A 17,373-nucleotide genomic window follows, 5' to 3' on the forward strand; every position below is an offset into this window, starting at 1 on the left:
TGAGTTGTCTTGCCTGTGGACGCTACAAACAAAATGAGGACCTGATCATACAAATCAGGGTTCTCCTTGACAGTATATGAATTTGAGGGGGGAAAAAACCAATCAAGGGCTTGGAAGTTTTTCAAAATTGAAAATTGGGTCATTGAAAGTACTTCACTTATAAAATATCTTAAGTGTTGTAGCAGTAATTAACCTTGATCCGTGTCTCAGGCTGTGCTGTGTTGGGTCCTTGAATTTTAGAGAACTGTGTCTGGAAAGTCCTTGAATTTCATGTTTAAGAGGATCTGGGAGCCCACTGAAAAGCAGTCATTCGTAGTGCTACTAGTGGTTAGAAATTCCACAGGGTACATTTACACCAAAACTACCTGCCTGAAAGGTTTTTTTGGGTTTAATCTGGGTGACCTTTTGGCAGCCATACTGTCTTTTTACTGTTTTTCTGGTGGCAAAGGCAGTTTAAAAAAAAAAAAAAAAAAGACTTTCTCAACAACAGTCTGTGTACAAGACTGAAACACCAGAATGTAACCAGTTGCTCTATCGAAATGTTTATGCATCTGTTTAGATGGACAAGTGCACAGATGGGCGAGGAAAAAAAACAACTTTTTTTTAATGTAACATTGACATTTTTTTCATGAAATTTGAAATGTTTTAGGCACTGACATATTCTTAGGCTCAGTTTAAAATGTTGCTGTCACTGTGCATTAAAATGATCAAAAACAGATTCACAAATTAAATAGCCTGTGAGATTAAAGCCTTTTAGAAGCTTTAGGGGTAAAGTCAGTAACTGAGCTCAGGGAAATTAACAACTAAATTCTCACAGTAAAAACCATTAAAATGATATAATTATGTAAAATATGTTTTAAACTAATGCCATTTTTTTATTAGTTAGTCAAATCAAAAGCTGAATTTCTGATTATAATACTGACAAACTGTAATGTTATTTGTACTATCAGAAAATATATATTTAACATTCTTTTTAACCTCACTGTCCATCAGGCTATGTAACGTGTACTTTAAATTCAGAAACAGAAGGACAAGGACAGAGAACATTTGCTTATATTGGAGATTTTTTAATAACACATTTCAATATTGCAACAGCCATCAGATTTTCTTCTACAGGTAAAAATCATCAAAAACTAACAAAAAAAGAAACTTTTTTTTCAGTTTTATATTCCAAACACCAGTGTTTCTCAGCTATGGCCCTAAATTCAAACAAATAAAACCCTTACACAGTGAGCAGATATTATATTCAACACATTGTTCTTCAAACAAATTATAAAAATAGATTTAGCATTTTCAAATACATATTTACAGTATTAAACATATCATAATGGTCACAGTAACAGAGAGGTGGGGACAGAGAGGGGAAACAATTTGAGTTTCATTCATCGTGGTGACGAGGTCCAGTTTGTTGTTTGTTTGTGACTGTGTGTTTGTCTTCGTCTTGTGTGTGTATATGTGTGTGTGTGTGTGTGTGTGTTAAGGACCATCAGAGTGTTTCTTCAGATATGTTAACATGTGCGTGATAACATCTATAAGGACATATGACTTTATATTATTGGACAAAACAGTTACAGAGAGTAGGAGAGTACGAGGAGAAAGGACAAAAAAAACCAAACAAAACTCATCCTGTACCAAATACAAACCTGTTACAATATTCCAGTCAAAAATGTGTGTACCCTCTATTGTGAAGTTGTATGAGGATCAAATAATGCCCCGATAAACTCCTTCCTTCAAATTTCCCGTGTTAAAATAGGACAGAAAAGGCGAGGGGCAGATCACTGTACAGAGAGAATTCTGGGAGTTTACTGGAAAAGAGTGCAACCACTTCATATGGCAGAGCGTGATATTAACAGCAACATAAAATCAAACGAGAGAATCCAACGGCAACAAAGAAAACAAACATCTTTTATGACATTCTGTAATACCGTACCCATACTGCAACACACACTGTAATGTATACAGCAAATCCAATGATAATGGACCTAAAATTAACTGTAGCAAACCCAGTGTTCAAGAATACACAGATACTGTGTGCTGACAGTAAAAATCCTCCAGTGTTCCTCTCACTTCCTGTCAAAAACAACTAATCTGTTCAGGTATAAACTCACACTCATAGAACAAAATCAACAACAAATCATACAGAAACAAAACAAGACAACTGCTTTGCTTAACTTTTTTTTTTTTCTTAAATACTATAAGTTAAATAAACCTTCCTAACCCCTTCTCTGGAGAGGTTTGTGTTACAGTCTGTAAACATAAATAAATATGGATAAATAAGTGAATCAGGCCATCTTCCAGAGTTGACCTGAGTCCTATACAGAGTATTAAACATGGTAGTGAGAGAGCCTTTGGAGAGGAGGATTACGTTACTGAGATGACGCCCAGCAGGCTAGCGGGGAAATTAGATGCTTTGACTGCGCAAAGAAAAACGAGTGGAGAGCACGGAGGAGTCGCGAAAGATAGAGGGAGTAAAGAAACAAAGACTGAGAGAAGCGAAACAGACAGTGACGTACAACAAATGGGTCAACAATCCAACACACGTCGTCTTCATCCCTTTGCTTTGCAACTGTATCCTGCAGCGTTTGTCTCACCATCAGTAGCCTCAAAGAAAAGCACAGTAAATCACCCACGACTTACTGTAGCTCACATTTCATATACTGTATATAGTGCTATACAGTATGCCAGAGACGTTCATTCATCCAGCTCCTCTGAATTTACTGTTTAACATGGGACAGCACAGTCTTCTTCAAATGCTGCTCTGAAACCATTGGATACATTCCCGCCATGTTTAATCATCATAAATGTTCCTTTACCATCTGACATGAGATCAGCTCTGATGTACAATGATATGATTCTGTGTCCTTGCTGTCAGTAAGTTCCAGTTTGATGTGGAATCAGCTGGGCCAGTTCTGAGGAGACAGTCATTTGATCCAAGGCCAGTGAAGCAGTTCCTGACTCTTACAATACATTGTTTTTAGTGAATCCATGTTGTGGTAAAGGGAAATTCCACCCAAAATGTAAATGTTTCTTTTGAGCACTAGTCCATAACCGTGTGTGTGTTTGCAGCGCGGCACATCTCCCACAGCTCAGAGGTCAGCTTCAGACGGAGACAATATTTCATTTGACTTAACACACTGATCCAGAACCAGTGAGATAGAGCTGACACAGTTACTGAAGGTCAAAGTGCAGATAGAGGTCACACAAAAAAAAGTCACATGACATCACTCCTCTGCTACCCCCCCCCCCCCCCCCCCCCCAATCACAATAGGAACACTGCTCGTCTCTGAGGGGGATTCATAGAAAAACAGGAAGGAAGGGATCAAGGAAGGCATGAGGAAGTGTGGGAAGGAGGAGTAAATAGAGGAGTGCGGTTTGCTGAAAGATCTGCTCGTCTTTCCTCAAGTCTGGAAGAGCTCTCTCTCTTTTTCTCTCCCTCCTTTTCTCCATCCCATCGTCTGTCTGCAGCCGCAGTGTGAGGCTCAGTGCGGCGACTGTTTGTTAGACCTGCACACCGCGGCCATGCATTTGGATGACCTGGGCTCTGAGGGTCTGGATGGCAGCCAGTATCAGCTTCTGGTGCTCAAGGGAAGTGATGCCAAGGCTCAGTACGTCCCTGTGGGCACAGAGATCAAGATTTACCAAGATTAGTTGGAAGGATGTGAAATTTATTGGACTCTATATCACTGGCTCGAGTCAGTGACTTCTAATTATTTTATGCTCAGATTTACAGGTTCATTTATTAACACTTTATCACTCAGGAATTTAGCTCATCTGCTTCATCACTGTGTAGCATCGCCTGGACTGGTAACATTAGCCCACTGAAGCCGATTGAAAAAACAGATTTACAGGCCTTTTAATGTCCTGCTTTGGCAATTCTAGTGGAAGTGTATTTTTTAGAAGTAGTGTTTCTCTGGTTAAAGAGTTTCAAGTCTGCTGCACCTCTGAACACGTGGGGTGTGGTCATTAGTGTGCTCGTTTACACTTGTAACCACACCTAACCACAGTGATGCCACTGTGCACCGACACACCCAGGAGTGCACTTCTACATCACTGTGGCAAAGGTGAGGTGTTAAACCACAGGAGGTTAGATTTTCAGCTGTGTTAAGTATTTTAGGGCTGCAACAAAACATTTTCATGATCAATTAATCCACTGAATCTTTATTTTCTCATCAAATCATTTGGTAAAAAATACTAATTTCCAAAACCCACGTTGCTTGTTTCTTTGCCAAGTTAGACTCTAAAACAAAAAAATTCAGTAAATGTAAGAAAAAAAGAAGCAAATTCTCACAATAGAGAAGCAACAGAGAATATTTTTGATAAAAAAAAAAAAATGAACTGTGATTAATTGCTCATCAAAATTTTGGTTATTTTTTGTGGATCAACTAATTAAATATTTCAGCTCTTTTTTTTAGATGTGAAAAATTAGTTCTAATAGTCAGGGGTTCAAAAAAAGCCAATATCAAGAAAGAGTGGTGAATATCCACTGATTGATTTATTTATTTATTAGTGCAGGTACTGCATTGTGCCAATTATCTAGTCCCATTCACTCACTTGGCTGCCCTCTTGAAAACAGGAAATGAAAGGTCGCAGAGATAGTGTTGTATAAAGCTACTCACTGTACAGTCATTCGTGCCACAGACTCCAAGTAGCAGTACCCTGCAGCGGTGAAGTTGTCCTTGTATCGGCCCATGTCCACCGCATCCAGCCACTCTCCTACTGAGTTAAAGGCTGGGAAGGAGGGGAGAGGCCTTTCTGCTAGTGTAATGGATGAGCTCAGGGTCCTAAGGGAGAAAAAATGGGGGTGGTTGTACGGAAATTTATAGGAATTAATGTTACAGCCAATACAGCCATTTGTTTACTGACCCTGTAGTGTATCACTTGAGCGTACCTGCGTGCCAGTGTGGACGAACCGATGCCATCAGGGGAGCGGATGCTCTTGCTGAGGGCTGAGTGGATCTGGCTGAAGCTGGGCCTCTCTGTCCTCTCCTTCTGCCAACAGTCCAGCATCAGCTGATGGAGATGTGGAGGGCAGTTAACTGGAGCCGGCAGCCTGAAACCGTCCTCAATGGCCTTTATCACCTACACAGAAACAGGAATATCAATATCAGGTTAGAAATTTTGGAATTAGTATTGTGATTTTCCAGTGCTTATACTATAACTGGATAAATTCCCCATGTGCATATTTGTGACTGGTAGGGCAGGGTGGGGGGGGGGTGAATAAATGTGTAGAAAAGTTGTGTCCTACTTTAAAAAGTCGAGTAAGGTACTTAAAACCTTTTTTTTTTTCCTTTAGTTGCTTAGTGGCCAAGAATAGAATCGTTTGGACAGTACAGGTCCTACTCGGATAAACAAGAGTAGGGAAATGCTGGCCTTTCATTTTCTCTTGTCACTAATTACACCACCCACAATGTTTCATTGCATGGTTCTGCTTTTTGTAATTTAACTTTTTTTAAGGCAGCACCTCTTTAAGGTCACCTTATGAGCCAGCAGCAACTTCAGAACAAACTGAATTGTTGCTAATCTAAACAATATGAACTAAATTCAAATCTGTAGCAATGTCTAGACTAAATTTGCAACAATAAAAGCATAAAGCAAATGGCCAACTATTATCAGAAGATATCCCTGTAACAACTGAACAATATGAAAAAATAATATATAAATAAAAGGCTGACTGTGGGTTGAAAGGTCACCTCACAGGATATTCAATGTCACTTAGTGTCACTCCACAGGATATTTGAGTGGGTATCACAATAGTTGGGTCCTGCTATTATTCAAGTTTCTATCATAGAATATGTTGTGTGCCCGTGAATTAAAAACAACAATCCCAACAGGTCCGATATAGAAGTGAAATTGAGATGACAGAATAAAAGCAAGTATTTTCTTACATGCTCCTCCGATACCTGGCCCACTCTTAAGAGATAAGTCACTAAGTACAATACGAGTCTTAGGAAATGATTAATCTCTGCTAAGTATTTTTCAACTACTCCTGTGAAACCTCACTGTCTTCAAATATCAGAGCTGAAAGCCCCCCCCCCAGACTTCCTCAATGCTCCATCAAACTAATGTTGTCCCCGACCTCACAAGAGATTTCCTCTCAATATATCCGGGGACATGTGATACGCCCTCCTCCTGAATCACTCTTAAGGAACACAATCTCCTAAAAGCAGGAAATAAAGTTGGAGCATAATCACAAAAAGGACATCCATCAGCAGCATTATTTCCTAAAACACTCTCTTCTCTGCCTGCCCACTCACCCAGTGCCCCACTCCTCCATCCTCTCAGCTCCTTAAGCTCCTATCTCACTAAAGAGCATTCATAAAATGCTTTTCAGCATTTGACATTTTCCATTTAATCAAAGCTGGTAGGTAAAGGGCACGATGGATCACAGGTGGACAGGCCGAGCAACAATTCTGTTATGATATAATGTATCAATTTAAAGTGGATTAATATCCCTGGCGCTCTACAAGCTTGACCTTTGCCCCTTCAATTGGGAAGTTTGATAACATGAATGAGGCTGAGAGGAAACTTTCTTCTGCTTTGTGAAAGGGCACTGGAGGAAAAAAAGAGGACTTTGAAAAGCTCGCTATTCTCGTGCCCGCTGAATAACTCATGCATATTAATTTTGGACATTCAAAAATGGAACATGTTAATAATCCGTTGCTTTTTAACTATGCACCTGCCTGCATAAAGTGTACACATTATTTTCTGATGACATTCATTGTAGAAGGCATCAGCATGCTGAAGCTTTCAGACTCAATGACCGATTCATTAAAATTATCACTAGCTTTGGTGATATTTCATTCCCAGTGTGTTGTTGGCCTCAGTAAATAGAAAAATGGTCACACCTCATCTGCTCTCACCTCTTTCTTGCATCATGCTTTTATCTGCACTTCAAAGGCATGATGTCCTCCAAAAAACAGAATAAAAACGTTTTCGTTTTTTGAAGGACAAAGAGGTAGGAGTGGCAACAGCAAAAACAGAGAACCCACCCACACTGACTTGGAAATAATAGGTTGCAAGTGACAAGCGGCAGGGTCCAATCGACTGAGAAATCTCTTCAACCCCCAAATAGCAAGCGCTTTACATTTCCTGAAAGAGGCTGAATTTTTCCGCAGGGATTTTCAACACTTTTAAGAGCAGGATGGCAGGATGGGGACAGGCGGAGGCCACCGGAAGGGGGTCAATGTGTCCTTATGAGAAAACAGGATTGGTCATGGAGCTGATGCAGACTTAAAGAGGGGGACTTAGGCCCTGCAAAGGCTTTCAGAGGTACTGTGGCTTCTTGGCTTACTTTTAATAAGATCCAAGCTGGGCATGGAAACAGAGTTCATTGATAAAGAGAATCAGAGGGAGGTGAAAGAGAGAGGGAGGTTGATAAAGTGCAGATATTAATATTAAAAAAACGGAGGGAGGAATAGACAGAATAAAGGCAGTAACTGGAGAGATTAATCTCTCTCTCTCTCTCTCCACTTACATCCTGGTTGCCCATGTCCCAGTAGGGTCTCTCTCCATAGGACATGACCTCCCACATGACGATGCCAAAGCTCCAGACATCTGAGGCCGAGGAGAAGCGGTGGTACTGGATGGCCTCCGGAGCGGTCCACAGCACCACACTCTTCCCTCCGTGCTGGCGGACAGAGCAGGTAGAGGTAAAAAAAAAAGGGTGTGGAGAGTTCACAAAATCGTAAAGCTTTAATATTCTCTTTGAAAAGCTTTGAACGTACTTTCAACAGATCAAAAGAATCTTTAGAGGAGTGAGTTCACCTTGAGTGGAACCCAAAAATATCCAGGGAACTAAGGCAGTGAAATATTTTTTTTTCTTTTTTTTTTTTGAAAGCTTAATTATATGACTTCAACCTGAACCTGACATGATACGTGTTAGCTCTCATTTGGTCCAAGGCTCATTAAAAAAATATCAGTTCTACATGTGTGAGCTTTCTACCACTCTAAGGTTCATTAAATAGGAAATCAGAATGTAAAATATCCAGTAAAGTTAACATCCTGGCTGCAGCACACACTTCACTATGATTTTCTCTTACCAGTGTGGTGTAGATCGCCTCTATCTTGTCATCCTGAAGAGGTCTGAAACCGGACACCTTGCAGCCCAGGTTGGAGTTAACCAGCACCTGAGACCGAGAAAACAAACTGTTGAGCACTGGTTACATTTAGACGATCTCTGTTTGAGAGCTCACCACTCCGGTGGGCAAAGCTCTTATCCCGCCAGGGACAATTGATTGTTTACAAGAGCAAATGGTCTTGTTCTTCGTTTTCCACAATATGACCACTACATTTGCAGTTTGACGGGATCGTTTACAGGTGGGATAAAAAAAAAAAAAACCAGTGAAACCTGGAGGTGACAAAGTGATTTCAACAGCATTGTCTCATCATTTTCAGCTTCATGCGCTCCTCAAATAAAAACCTACAGCTGAGCGATTGTCAAAAGATGTTTGCAGACGAGGACAAATTGTATTCTGTAGCCCACCTGCGAAAACCTGCAGTAGCCTGAGACATACATCACCCTACACCCCTCTCCTCTATCATCTCCTCCCACCTGCTACCTCACCTTGTGTGCGGCCAGCCGTTTGTGGACGAAGCCCATTTCAGTGAGGTACTTCATCCCCGATGCCACTCCGGTCAGTATATCCATCAGCTGCATTACACTCAGCTGGCCCTCGTGTTTCTGGGGTTATCAGGAATGAGGGGAGAAATTAGTGTACAGAATGTAGTGATCCAAAAAAAAAAAAAAAAAAAAAAATCTAGCACTTCTGTTACTACAGGACAATGTTGTGCTCACTGAGCTGAATCCCTTTACTTGGAGAATAAACACAAACAGGCCATTAATTCATATCATTATAAACCACGCCGCAGTAGCAGAGAGGCACAATAACAGTTTACACAAGCTTACAGCATCTTTGAGCTGAAACACTCCATTTGTGCTGTTAATTATGTTACATTTTCCTTATTACTGTAATAAGCACACGTATTGCTGCCCTAGGACTGTACCATAATAGACGTGAGTTTAGGATTATTAGAACAAAATGCTTTGTTTGTGAAAGCGGAAGATAATAATAATGGGGCTTTATTTTTTGATTAGACAATGAGCAAACATGTCTGCATATAAATTTAGCATAAATCCACAAACACATGCAAAAAAAAAAAAAAAAGAAGCTTACCCTAAGGAAGGAGTCTAAGGCTCCGTTAGACATGCTCTCCACCACGATCATCATGGTGTTACCTGGAGACAGAGAGCAAGACAGTGGAGTATGTGAATGAGTGGGAATCAGGGGGGGAAAAAAGAAAGTGAGAGTGGTAATAGAGACAGAGACAGAGGGAGGGGGAGAGGAGGGAGAGAGCACAGTGAGTCTAGTCCACTTGGCAGCAGGGCAGACATTGTGCAAAGCCATTCTTCACTCAGTGAACTGTGGTGAAGCCAGGAGAACCTGTGTGCTACCCTGGCTGTCTCAGCAAGTTTAACGACCCTCAAACACTCACTCACTCACACACACGCACACACCCAGTCTGTGCACGACCACACACATACACCTACACATGTGCACAACAGGATGCACGTGCACACTCACACACACATATACCCTGTGTGCCCAGGCACAGATGGCAGGGATCCAGCAGTGCTATGAAGTGCACAGAGGAGGATAATAAGACTGCAGCAGTTGGAGGAAACAGGAAACAAGGAGACAGCAGGAGTGGAATATGGGAGGTTGATACAGTCAGGTAGAGCTTGATAGATATGTAAACAACCCAAAAAAGAAGTATCCTGCAATAGGATGATAGTTTGTGCAGGCATATTACAGAAATGATAATTGTGTTGTAATAGTCACAGTTCATGGTTTGCCAGTAGTACTGAGGAAGCTCTTTGAAATGGTAACCGACAACACTCGAGAAGTGTGAGTCAGCACAGAGACGCTGCCACAGTGCACCAGCCATCATGTAATTAATGTGAGCTGCAGAGTGAATCACTGGTTTAACTCTAACACTGAAAATATACTGTACGCTGTTTTAGAAGAAATAAGTTTGCAAATCCTGACGGAAATGTAGGGGAAGAGAGGGTAAACTCTGTGTGTGTGTGTGTGTGTGTGTGTGTGTGTGTGTGTGTGTGTGTGTGTGTGTGTGTGTGTGTGTGTGTGTGAGAGAGAGAGAGTGAGAATGAGAGAGAGAGAAAGAGAGGGAGAAGGTGGGAGGGAGTAATAAGTGCTGTCTGCTGCCTCACAAACACAGATTCATACACTCTCACACACACACTTGTAAGTCATCATTTGAATACATATTCTTGCACTTTGCTACACTCTGCTGTTTCTAACTGTGTGGACTCAATCAGGTCCCTGGAAGAGCTAGAGAAAACTGAAACATCTCTATGATGAGGGGAAAAATGATCATGTACTCTTGTAGGAAAAGAAACAAAGGAAAAACATCATCTCACTTGGTGATGCAGCTGAGGGCCCGCTGACCAAAGGTGTCAGTAATTTCAATGGTAGTAAATCCACAAAATACAGAGGTGATCACATAAGGTGTGTTTTCTTAGGTTAGAATAGCCTTTGCTCTATATTTGACATTTCAGCCTCTCTGCTCTCAGATCAGTGCAGTTCTGTGCCGTTTCAGACAAAACGAAGTGAACCAGGTTTGACTATCAATAGATTATCTTCAATAATCGGATCTGCTCTGAGGTGATTTCCCTCTGACTGAGCTGACAGCTGTTCTGCAGAACAAATCTCTATTTCTCATAAATATCAGAGTGCAGCTTATGCTAGGCCAACTTTATGGTGCAGTCTCCCAGCTATAACACCCCCCCCCCTTCAGTCCCTTGACAGAAATATAAGGGCACTTTGCTTCTGACATGAAACTCACTGAAGCCACCATGAGCTATGAAGACTGCACAATGAAACAAGAGCTAATTTAATGACACACAGATACAAAATCAGGACCACCGGTACATTTTCTTCTGTTTTTGGGAAAGGTTTCACAGATTGCCTCCAATTTGCTAATTGGATGCACCCTGGTACCCTGTTAATAGAGTTTATCTTTGGTAAATGTAAAGTTATGTCCTGACAATGTACAGTTCTAATAAAAAAATTTGGACACACTTTCTCTTTCAAATAAATGGGAAGGTGTGTCCAACTTGACTGGTACTGTAGTAATCATACATTTTTAAATGGGCTGCACTTATATAAGTGCTTTTAGACTTATCGACCACTCAAAGCACTTTACAGTGGAAGACACATTCACCTATTCCCACACACATTCATACAGCACTTTTTCCTACACATATAGCACTCTTTTTTACCATACACAACATTCACACACCGATGATAAATTGGGGGCAATTTGGGGTTCAGTATCTTTCCCAAAATGCCCAAAATTGACCTGGTAATTGGGAATTGAACCACCAACCTTCAGCCATGGTCTTCCATTAATTTTCTATGACAAGTGGTGAGTAGTGTGGAGTGTAAAGTGGTCACCAGTCACATCTGAGATCAGACAGATATATACAGTACAGTGTAAATAAATGATCTGATCATTACTGATCTGATCAAATGTAGCTCCTGCACTGATCTTTATCAGTGTGCAGTGAAACAGCAGCCACAGCAGAAAACTTCATTTAGCGGCCTCGCCACTTCCTGTGTTTTTCTACCCTGAGGTGAAAATACTTCCTAAAATCATATTCCTGGTAGGCAACAAATCACCATATTGCATTTCCTGTAATCCTATTTCCTGTAATACTGCTTTTGCCAGTAAGAAGGTGGAGCAAGTGGTTGGTCATGACTGATATCAAAGAAAGGAGGAAGCTCTCTGAGGTTAATGGGACACACCCCTGTTGTCATGTGGCCTTGAATCACAGTTAAACGATGGGGAGTTTAGGAGGAGGAGGAGGATACTGTTTGCAGGTGGGATAGGTGTGGTGGAGGGATGGCAGGGGGCTGAATGAGGATCTGGCAGGGAGGGGGGGTAAGTGATGTAAAGCAGCTGATTTGTAGTCTAACAGTATGTGGGGGGGTGTGTGTGTCCCGTTTGTGTGTACGGATGTGTGATTTCATGCCAAGTGAGGAGGCAAGCAAGCAGGTGTGTGTGTGTCAATGATAGTGAAAGAGAAGTGAGCATATGGGACCGCTTTTGTGTGTGTGTGTGTGTGTGTGTGTGTGCACATGATGGTGGGAGAGATTGGAGTGGATCTCAGGGTCCCGCTGGGTCTCTAGCACCAATTACTGTACCCTGCACATCTGCTGCCATCCTACTGAGCACAGAGTGTGTTCGGGCACTGTGCCCTCTCTCTCACACAAACGCACACACACATATACACAAACACCACACTGAGCATCACTGCGGCAGTAACAAAAACTTCACAAACTCTTTAAAGCTTCTCCCTTCACCTGCCATTCCCATTAACCTCTACCTCATCTTCTCTGTCTCTCATGTCTCTTGTCTGCGTCTCCTCCCTTCATGGTTTTTTTTTCCTCTCGCCCTCCTTCCATCCTGTTTTCACTCTAGGACCTCAATTGCTATCTGTCAGCGGAAAATGGGCCTTGATGTAGCTTGGCTGCTGCTAGCGTGCAGCATCCACCCCGCCACCCCGCTCTCTACTCTTCAACCTTTTCTCCTTTTTTTCCCATCCTCCCATTCTGCCTTCCTCACTTTGAGCATTGACCCCCTCCACGTGTGTGATATTAAAGTGGCCGGAGTGTCCCAGTGCTCTCTACAATCCTCCCTTCTCATGTCCATCGCCTTTGCTCTAACTCCACATTTCTTTCTCTGTCCATTGTTTCACAGGAAGTGATCACCCCCTCTGCAGCTGTGATCCTAAAATCTCTTTTTTCTGCCTTTCTTATAGCCTCACTTCCTTTGGTAATGGAGGTGATGAACCCCCCCCTTTATGATACTGGAGGTGGTCAAACTGTCCCATTGCTCCTTTGATCCTTGGATACCCAGGATTCTTCCCCCTCTGTGCTTCCTTTCATCTTCACCTGCTCTCCTTTGTTTTCCCATTCTTTTCCCAGTGGTATCGCCTTCCTCCCAAACTGCCTGTCACCTCCTGCTTTCTGCTCCGTCTCCCTCCCTCCCTCCCTCCTCACCGGTGGTGATGACGCCCTCCAGTCGGATGATATTGGAGTGGTCAAACTGCCCCAGGATGCCAGCCTCACTGAGGAAGGAGCGACGCTGTTTGTCAGAGCAGCCCGCCCTTAATGTCTTTATGGCCACCGGCAGCTCTCTCTTACTGGGCAGCTTCAGGCAGCCACGACACACCTCGCCAAAGTCGCCTGCAGGGGGAGATAAAGAAACAGAGGTCATGGTCCCTATTGATTGAGGAGGAACTGGCGAGAACTGAGGAAAAAGAGGTCAGACTGATGATATGGAGCAATATCTGTACAAGGATCAAAAGAAAGTGAGAAGAAATGAATACGAGGGAGGGATGGGGTTTGGGAGAGAGATGGAGCAGAGTCAGATGGTGAAACACAAACATATTGGGGAGGGAAAGAGATGACGCAAATGAACAGACACTATTGAGAGAGAGACATGAAATACAAAGGCATCAAAGAGAGATCAAAGATGGGGTAGTGTGCAGGTGAAACAGTGAAACATCAAGCAGATACAGGGCAAATATTAGTGAAGTTGCCAGACTGAATGGACTGGCCTCTCCAGTTTGTCCCAAGGCAGGTTGAGGGAAAATGCAGGAACACCTTGAGTTGCTTCAAGAGGGCTGCAATTGTGTTAGTAGACAGTCTCTGCTCTGTTTTCTGCCTTTGCCACTCGGGGTTATCTCAGTTTTTTTCTTTTTCTTAATTCCTCAAAAGCTGCTGCTGACAACAGCTGACAGTTCTAATACATACTTGATGCCTGATACTTCCCTTACATGCCGAAGAGCCCACTTGGGAACTTGCTCGATTCATTCATGTACCAGAGTCAGTAGACTCATTGCTTAGTAGCCTGTTAGCTTGTTGGCTTGAAAGTCTGTGGATATTACTCCAGATTCCTGCAGATATCTAATACTGCAGTTTAGTCATCAAAGACATTTTTTAATTCCTATTATTGTTAATAATTGTTTTGTATTTTGATTTAAATACTTCTTCTATCTCCAGGTATTATCTCCAGGTTGCACTCATGTTGCATATCTTATGCAACCCCAAATACTGGTAAACTCGATCTGCACAAAAAAACAAACAAACAAACAAAAAAAGCACTTGGACATCCTGGCACTATTGTTGAAGTACCCTTTAAAAAGAGCAGCTTTAAAGAGTTGGGGGTGCAGCAGTCTTGCTTTGTATAATTCTGTACCTGTGTGCACAATTCTCTCTATTTTGATGCTTGAGTTGTCGAGTTCCTTGGCAAAGGCGTGTACGGCCTGCAGTAGGTCCTCACAGGTCTCTGGGTCAATGTAGGTCCTCCGTGTTGGGATCTTAACTACAATGGTATAGACACAGAAACACACAATATGGGACAACCTTCCCAAAAACAATTATAGATATGAGACAAGACCCATAATTTATGGTCCACAGGCTTGTCTGTACAAAGACACATGATAAAAGACTGGGTTCCCAGCAGCAAAATATCCACATGATAAAAATAAATAAAAGGAGCCACTCCCAGATTCAGATACCATTAAACCAGGGAAATAAACACAGCCAACAACTGTTTTGTTAGCATATAGATATGTCTGTGGCCCCAGTGGTACCCTCTCTCAGCACAAAGCGAAACATTCTTCAAGTCTGCATCGCTTTGTGCTCCACTGAGGCTGCAGTCAGTGGAGAAATTGGTAACTCTGCCTTCAACAAAGAATTTCTCTCTCTCTGTGATTGTTGAACATTAGACCAAAATGTTGTATCTAGGAAGAAGCCTTTGCTCTTTGATCCAGGGACTGAAATCAATACTTGAGTTTTACCATTGATGTCAGAGATAGCCAAAACATTTTCTGCCATCAAACTCCACTACAAGTAAATATTTGAGTTTGATATCTTTAGCCAGTTATCTGTGGTAATAATAACCAATAATAACCCCTGTAATAATAACTACGGTGTAAATAGCTGATATTGATTCAAATTCTTTAGGATGAGGCTTATTTCTCTTTGAAAAGACACAAAATGCTTCTGTTTATGTATTCATAACGTGTCTAATTCTCCATTTTTGTTTGTTTTGACCTTGCGAACTCCAAAGGCAGAGAGGCAAACCGGGATCAAAGGCTCCGTGTTCTCAAATCCGACTTCGGGTTTCCTCCACAAGGCTTTAGTCTGATCACAAGGCTCTTGCACCAGGCTTTTTGTCTTTTCTGCTTGCTTCAAAATGTTATCTCACTAACACACACACACACACACACACACACACACACACATATGCAAAGACAGACATGCACAAACACAATGTAGTCCTCAGTCAGAAACTGGGACAGGACATAATAGACAGCAAAATGCTGAGGCAGAGAAACCTTAAAGTGCCACAGCAGCTTGCTGCTTTGATATTAGTGTTAGAGTTTGTACCAGCTCTGTGTCCTCCCAAAAATTTGCATGTCCTCAAATCACAATATGACATTTGATAAATAACCTATTTAGTATAAAAGTGATATATTGTAAGTTGTTAACAAATAACAACTCAGTTAAATATCAGTGAAAAAGGTGTGAATTCAAAACAGATGAATAATTTTACTCCTCCAATCTACAAATAAATAAAAAGGCTGTGATTACCTTCCTGCATTTCTTTCAAAGACCTCGACAAAATCACTACTGTGACATTAATGAGACACAGCAATTGGAAATTGACACTGACATTTAGAACTTCAAGTGGTATTGACCCCAACTGCTTGACTGTACACAACAAAACAAAAACACTACGCGGCCTCTCAGCGCGCCTCTTGTTTTCTTTATCAACTGCCTATTGTATTTACTCTACACTAACAACTAGCAAATAAACTTGCCAGCAGATAGCCAATAACTATTAACCAATCAGGTACAGATTTCATATATTATATGACCTTTGACCCTTGTTACGACATGTTATGGCTAATCTTCCTGGAAAATGCCTGGTAGTTTTCCCAAAAGCTGGACAGAGGCTCTGAAATGTGATTACAGCTCCAGATCGACTTGAAGGATCCTATACTGGCTGCCTCATAACGGCTTATTGATCCAACACATACATATACACACACACACACACACACACACACACACACACACACACACACACACACACACACACACACACACACACAGAGACAGGTTTGCTTGAGTGTACAAAAACACTCAGTTTGTGCGTGCGTGCACACACACACACACACACACACACACACACACACACACACACACACACACACACACACAGACAAATAAAGCCAAAAGTCCAATTATGAAGCAAATGAAACCTTTTCTATTCAAGGCCAGGGCTGAGTGGAGGATCGAAGACTCTTTTCTGTCAAAAAGGGTTTCAAACTCACTGCTGTTGCTTAAAACCAGCTGTACAGTACACACACATACACACACATACACACACACACAAGAGGGGGTGCTCACATGCCACATTAAATGAACAATATAGGCTGAAAATGGCTGCAAACGCATGACACACACGCGTGCGCTTCATCGGCTCCGTGGCTGATTACTTTCAGGGTTAACTGTGTCAAGGCCACGAGCGATTGAGGGGAAACTAAAGCATGTTCTCACTTGGCTGCATAATCTTCAGTGGACCACAGAGTGAGCAAATTCAGCCCCAGATATTTTCATCCAAGACAAAAAGGCCACAAACTCTGCATCACGCCTTACTTACTGACTTCCTCCACTCATTTCCCAGGACACCTCCTCTCTTTGTCTTGCTCTTACATGCAATCAGGCTCTGGATGCTATCTAAAACTGGTCAATTAATGGAGATTGTAGATGAGTCTTCACCCTTTCCTCCATCCCCCCATTTGCATGTTTCTAGGTCACATACTCCAGCATAAAGCTAATGTTCTGAGCAGTGTCACTTATGATGAGTCTCTCTGTCTCTGCCAACTCACCTCTTCACTCTCCTCTTACTAACCCCTAACTACACTCACATCCCCTCCTTTTCTTCTTCTTAATTCCTCACACACTCATATATTCACTTTCTCCCTCTTCCCTTGTCCTAGTGCATTAATATACAGCCGTGGACTGTGTCTTAAGAGTTTGGCAGATGAGCAGATGGAAGGAGAGAAAAAACAAAAATCGCACTTACGACACACTTAATACTTCACACACTTCCTGTTCTTGGACAAGGCAGCACAATGAGAGCATATCGCACTGGGTCCACAGTCACGGAACAGGAAGTGGACTCAAGAGAGTATGTGTTGATAAAGACAAACAAAAAAAAAAAAACAAAAAAGCGTCTTTGCGCCTGTTTATGTGAGTGTCCACGATCTAGAGA

General features: G+C 42.0%; 1 protein-coding gene across 1 annotated transcript in view; it reads right to left on the reverse strand.

Annotated features, from left to right (window-relative positions):
- Positions 1–1,052: 1,052 nt before the first annotated feature.
- The window catches only part of LOC139634054 (ephrin type-A receptor 7), a 146,509-nt gene continuing 130,188 nt past the window's right edge, over positions 1,053–17,373 (reverse strand). Inside the window, exons 10-18 of the mRNA XM_071500291.1 lie at positions 14,284–14,409; positions 13,083–13,268; positions 9,174–9,235; positions 8,564–8,680; positions 8,040–8,126; positions 7,475–7,627; positions 4,889–5,079; positions 4,617–4,781; positions 1,053–3,613 (exon numbers count right to left, since the gene is read on the reverse strand). Of these exons, the coding sequence (XP_071356392.1) occupies positions 3,499–3,613; positions 4,617–4,781; positions 4,889–5,079; positions 7,475–7,627; positions 8,040–8,126; positions 8,564–8,680; positions 9,174–9,235; positions 13,083–13,268; positions 14,284–14,409 (1,202 nt within the window). The 3' untranslated portion in view covers positions 1,053–3,498. The remainder of the gene's footprint in view (positions 3,614–4,616; positions 4,782–4,888; positions 5,080–7,474; positions 7,628–8,039; positions 8,127–8,563; positions 8,681–9,173; positions 9,236–13,082; positions 13,269–14,283; positions 14,410–17,373) is intronic.

The sequence above is a fragment of the Trachinotus anak genome, unplaced genomic scaffold (assembly GCF_046630095.1).
Source record: "Trachinotus anak isolate AG129_WGS33_773 ecotype Australia unplaced genomic scaffold, CSIRO_AGI_Tana_v1 ptg000016l, whole genome shotgun sequence".
Lineage (NCBI taxonomy): Eukaryota > Metazoa > Chordata > Actinopteri > Carangiformes > Carangidae > Trachinotus > Trachinotus anak.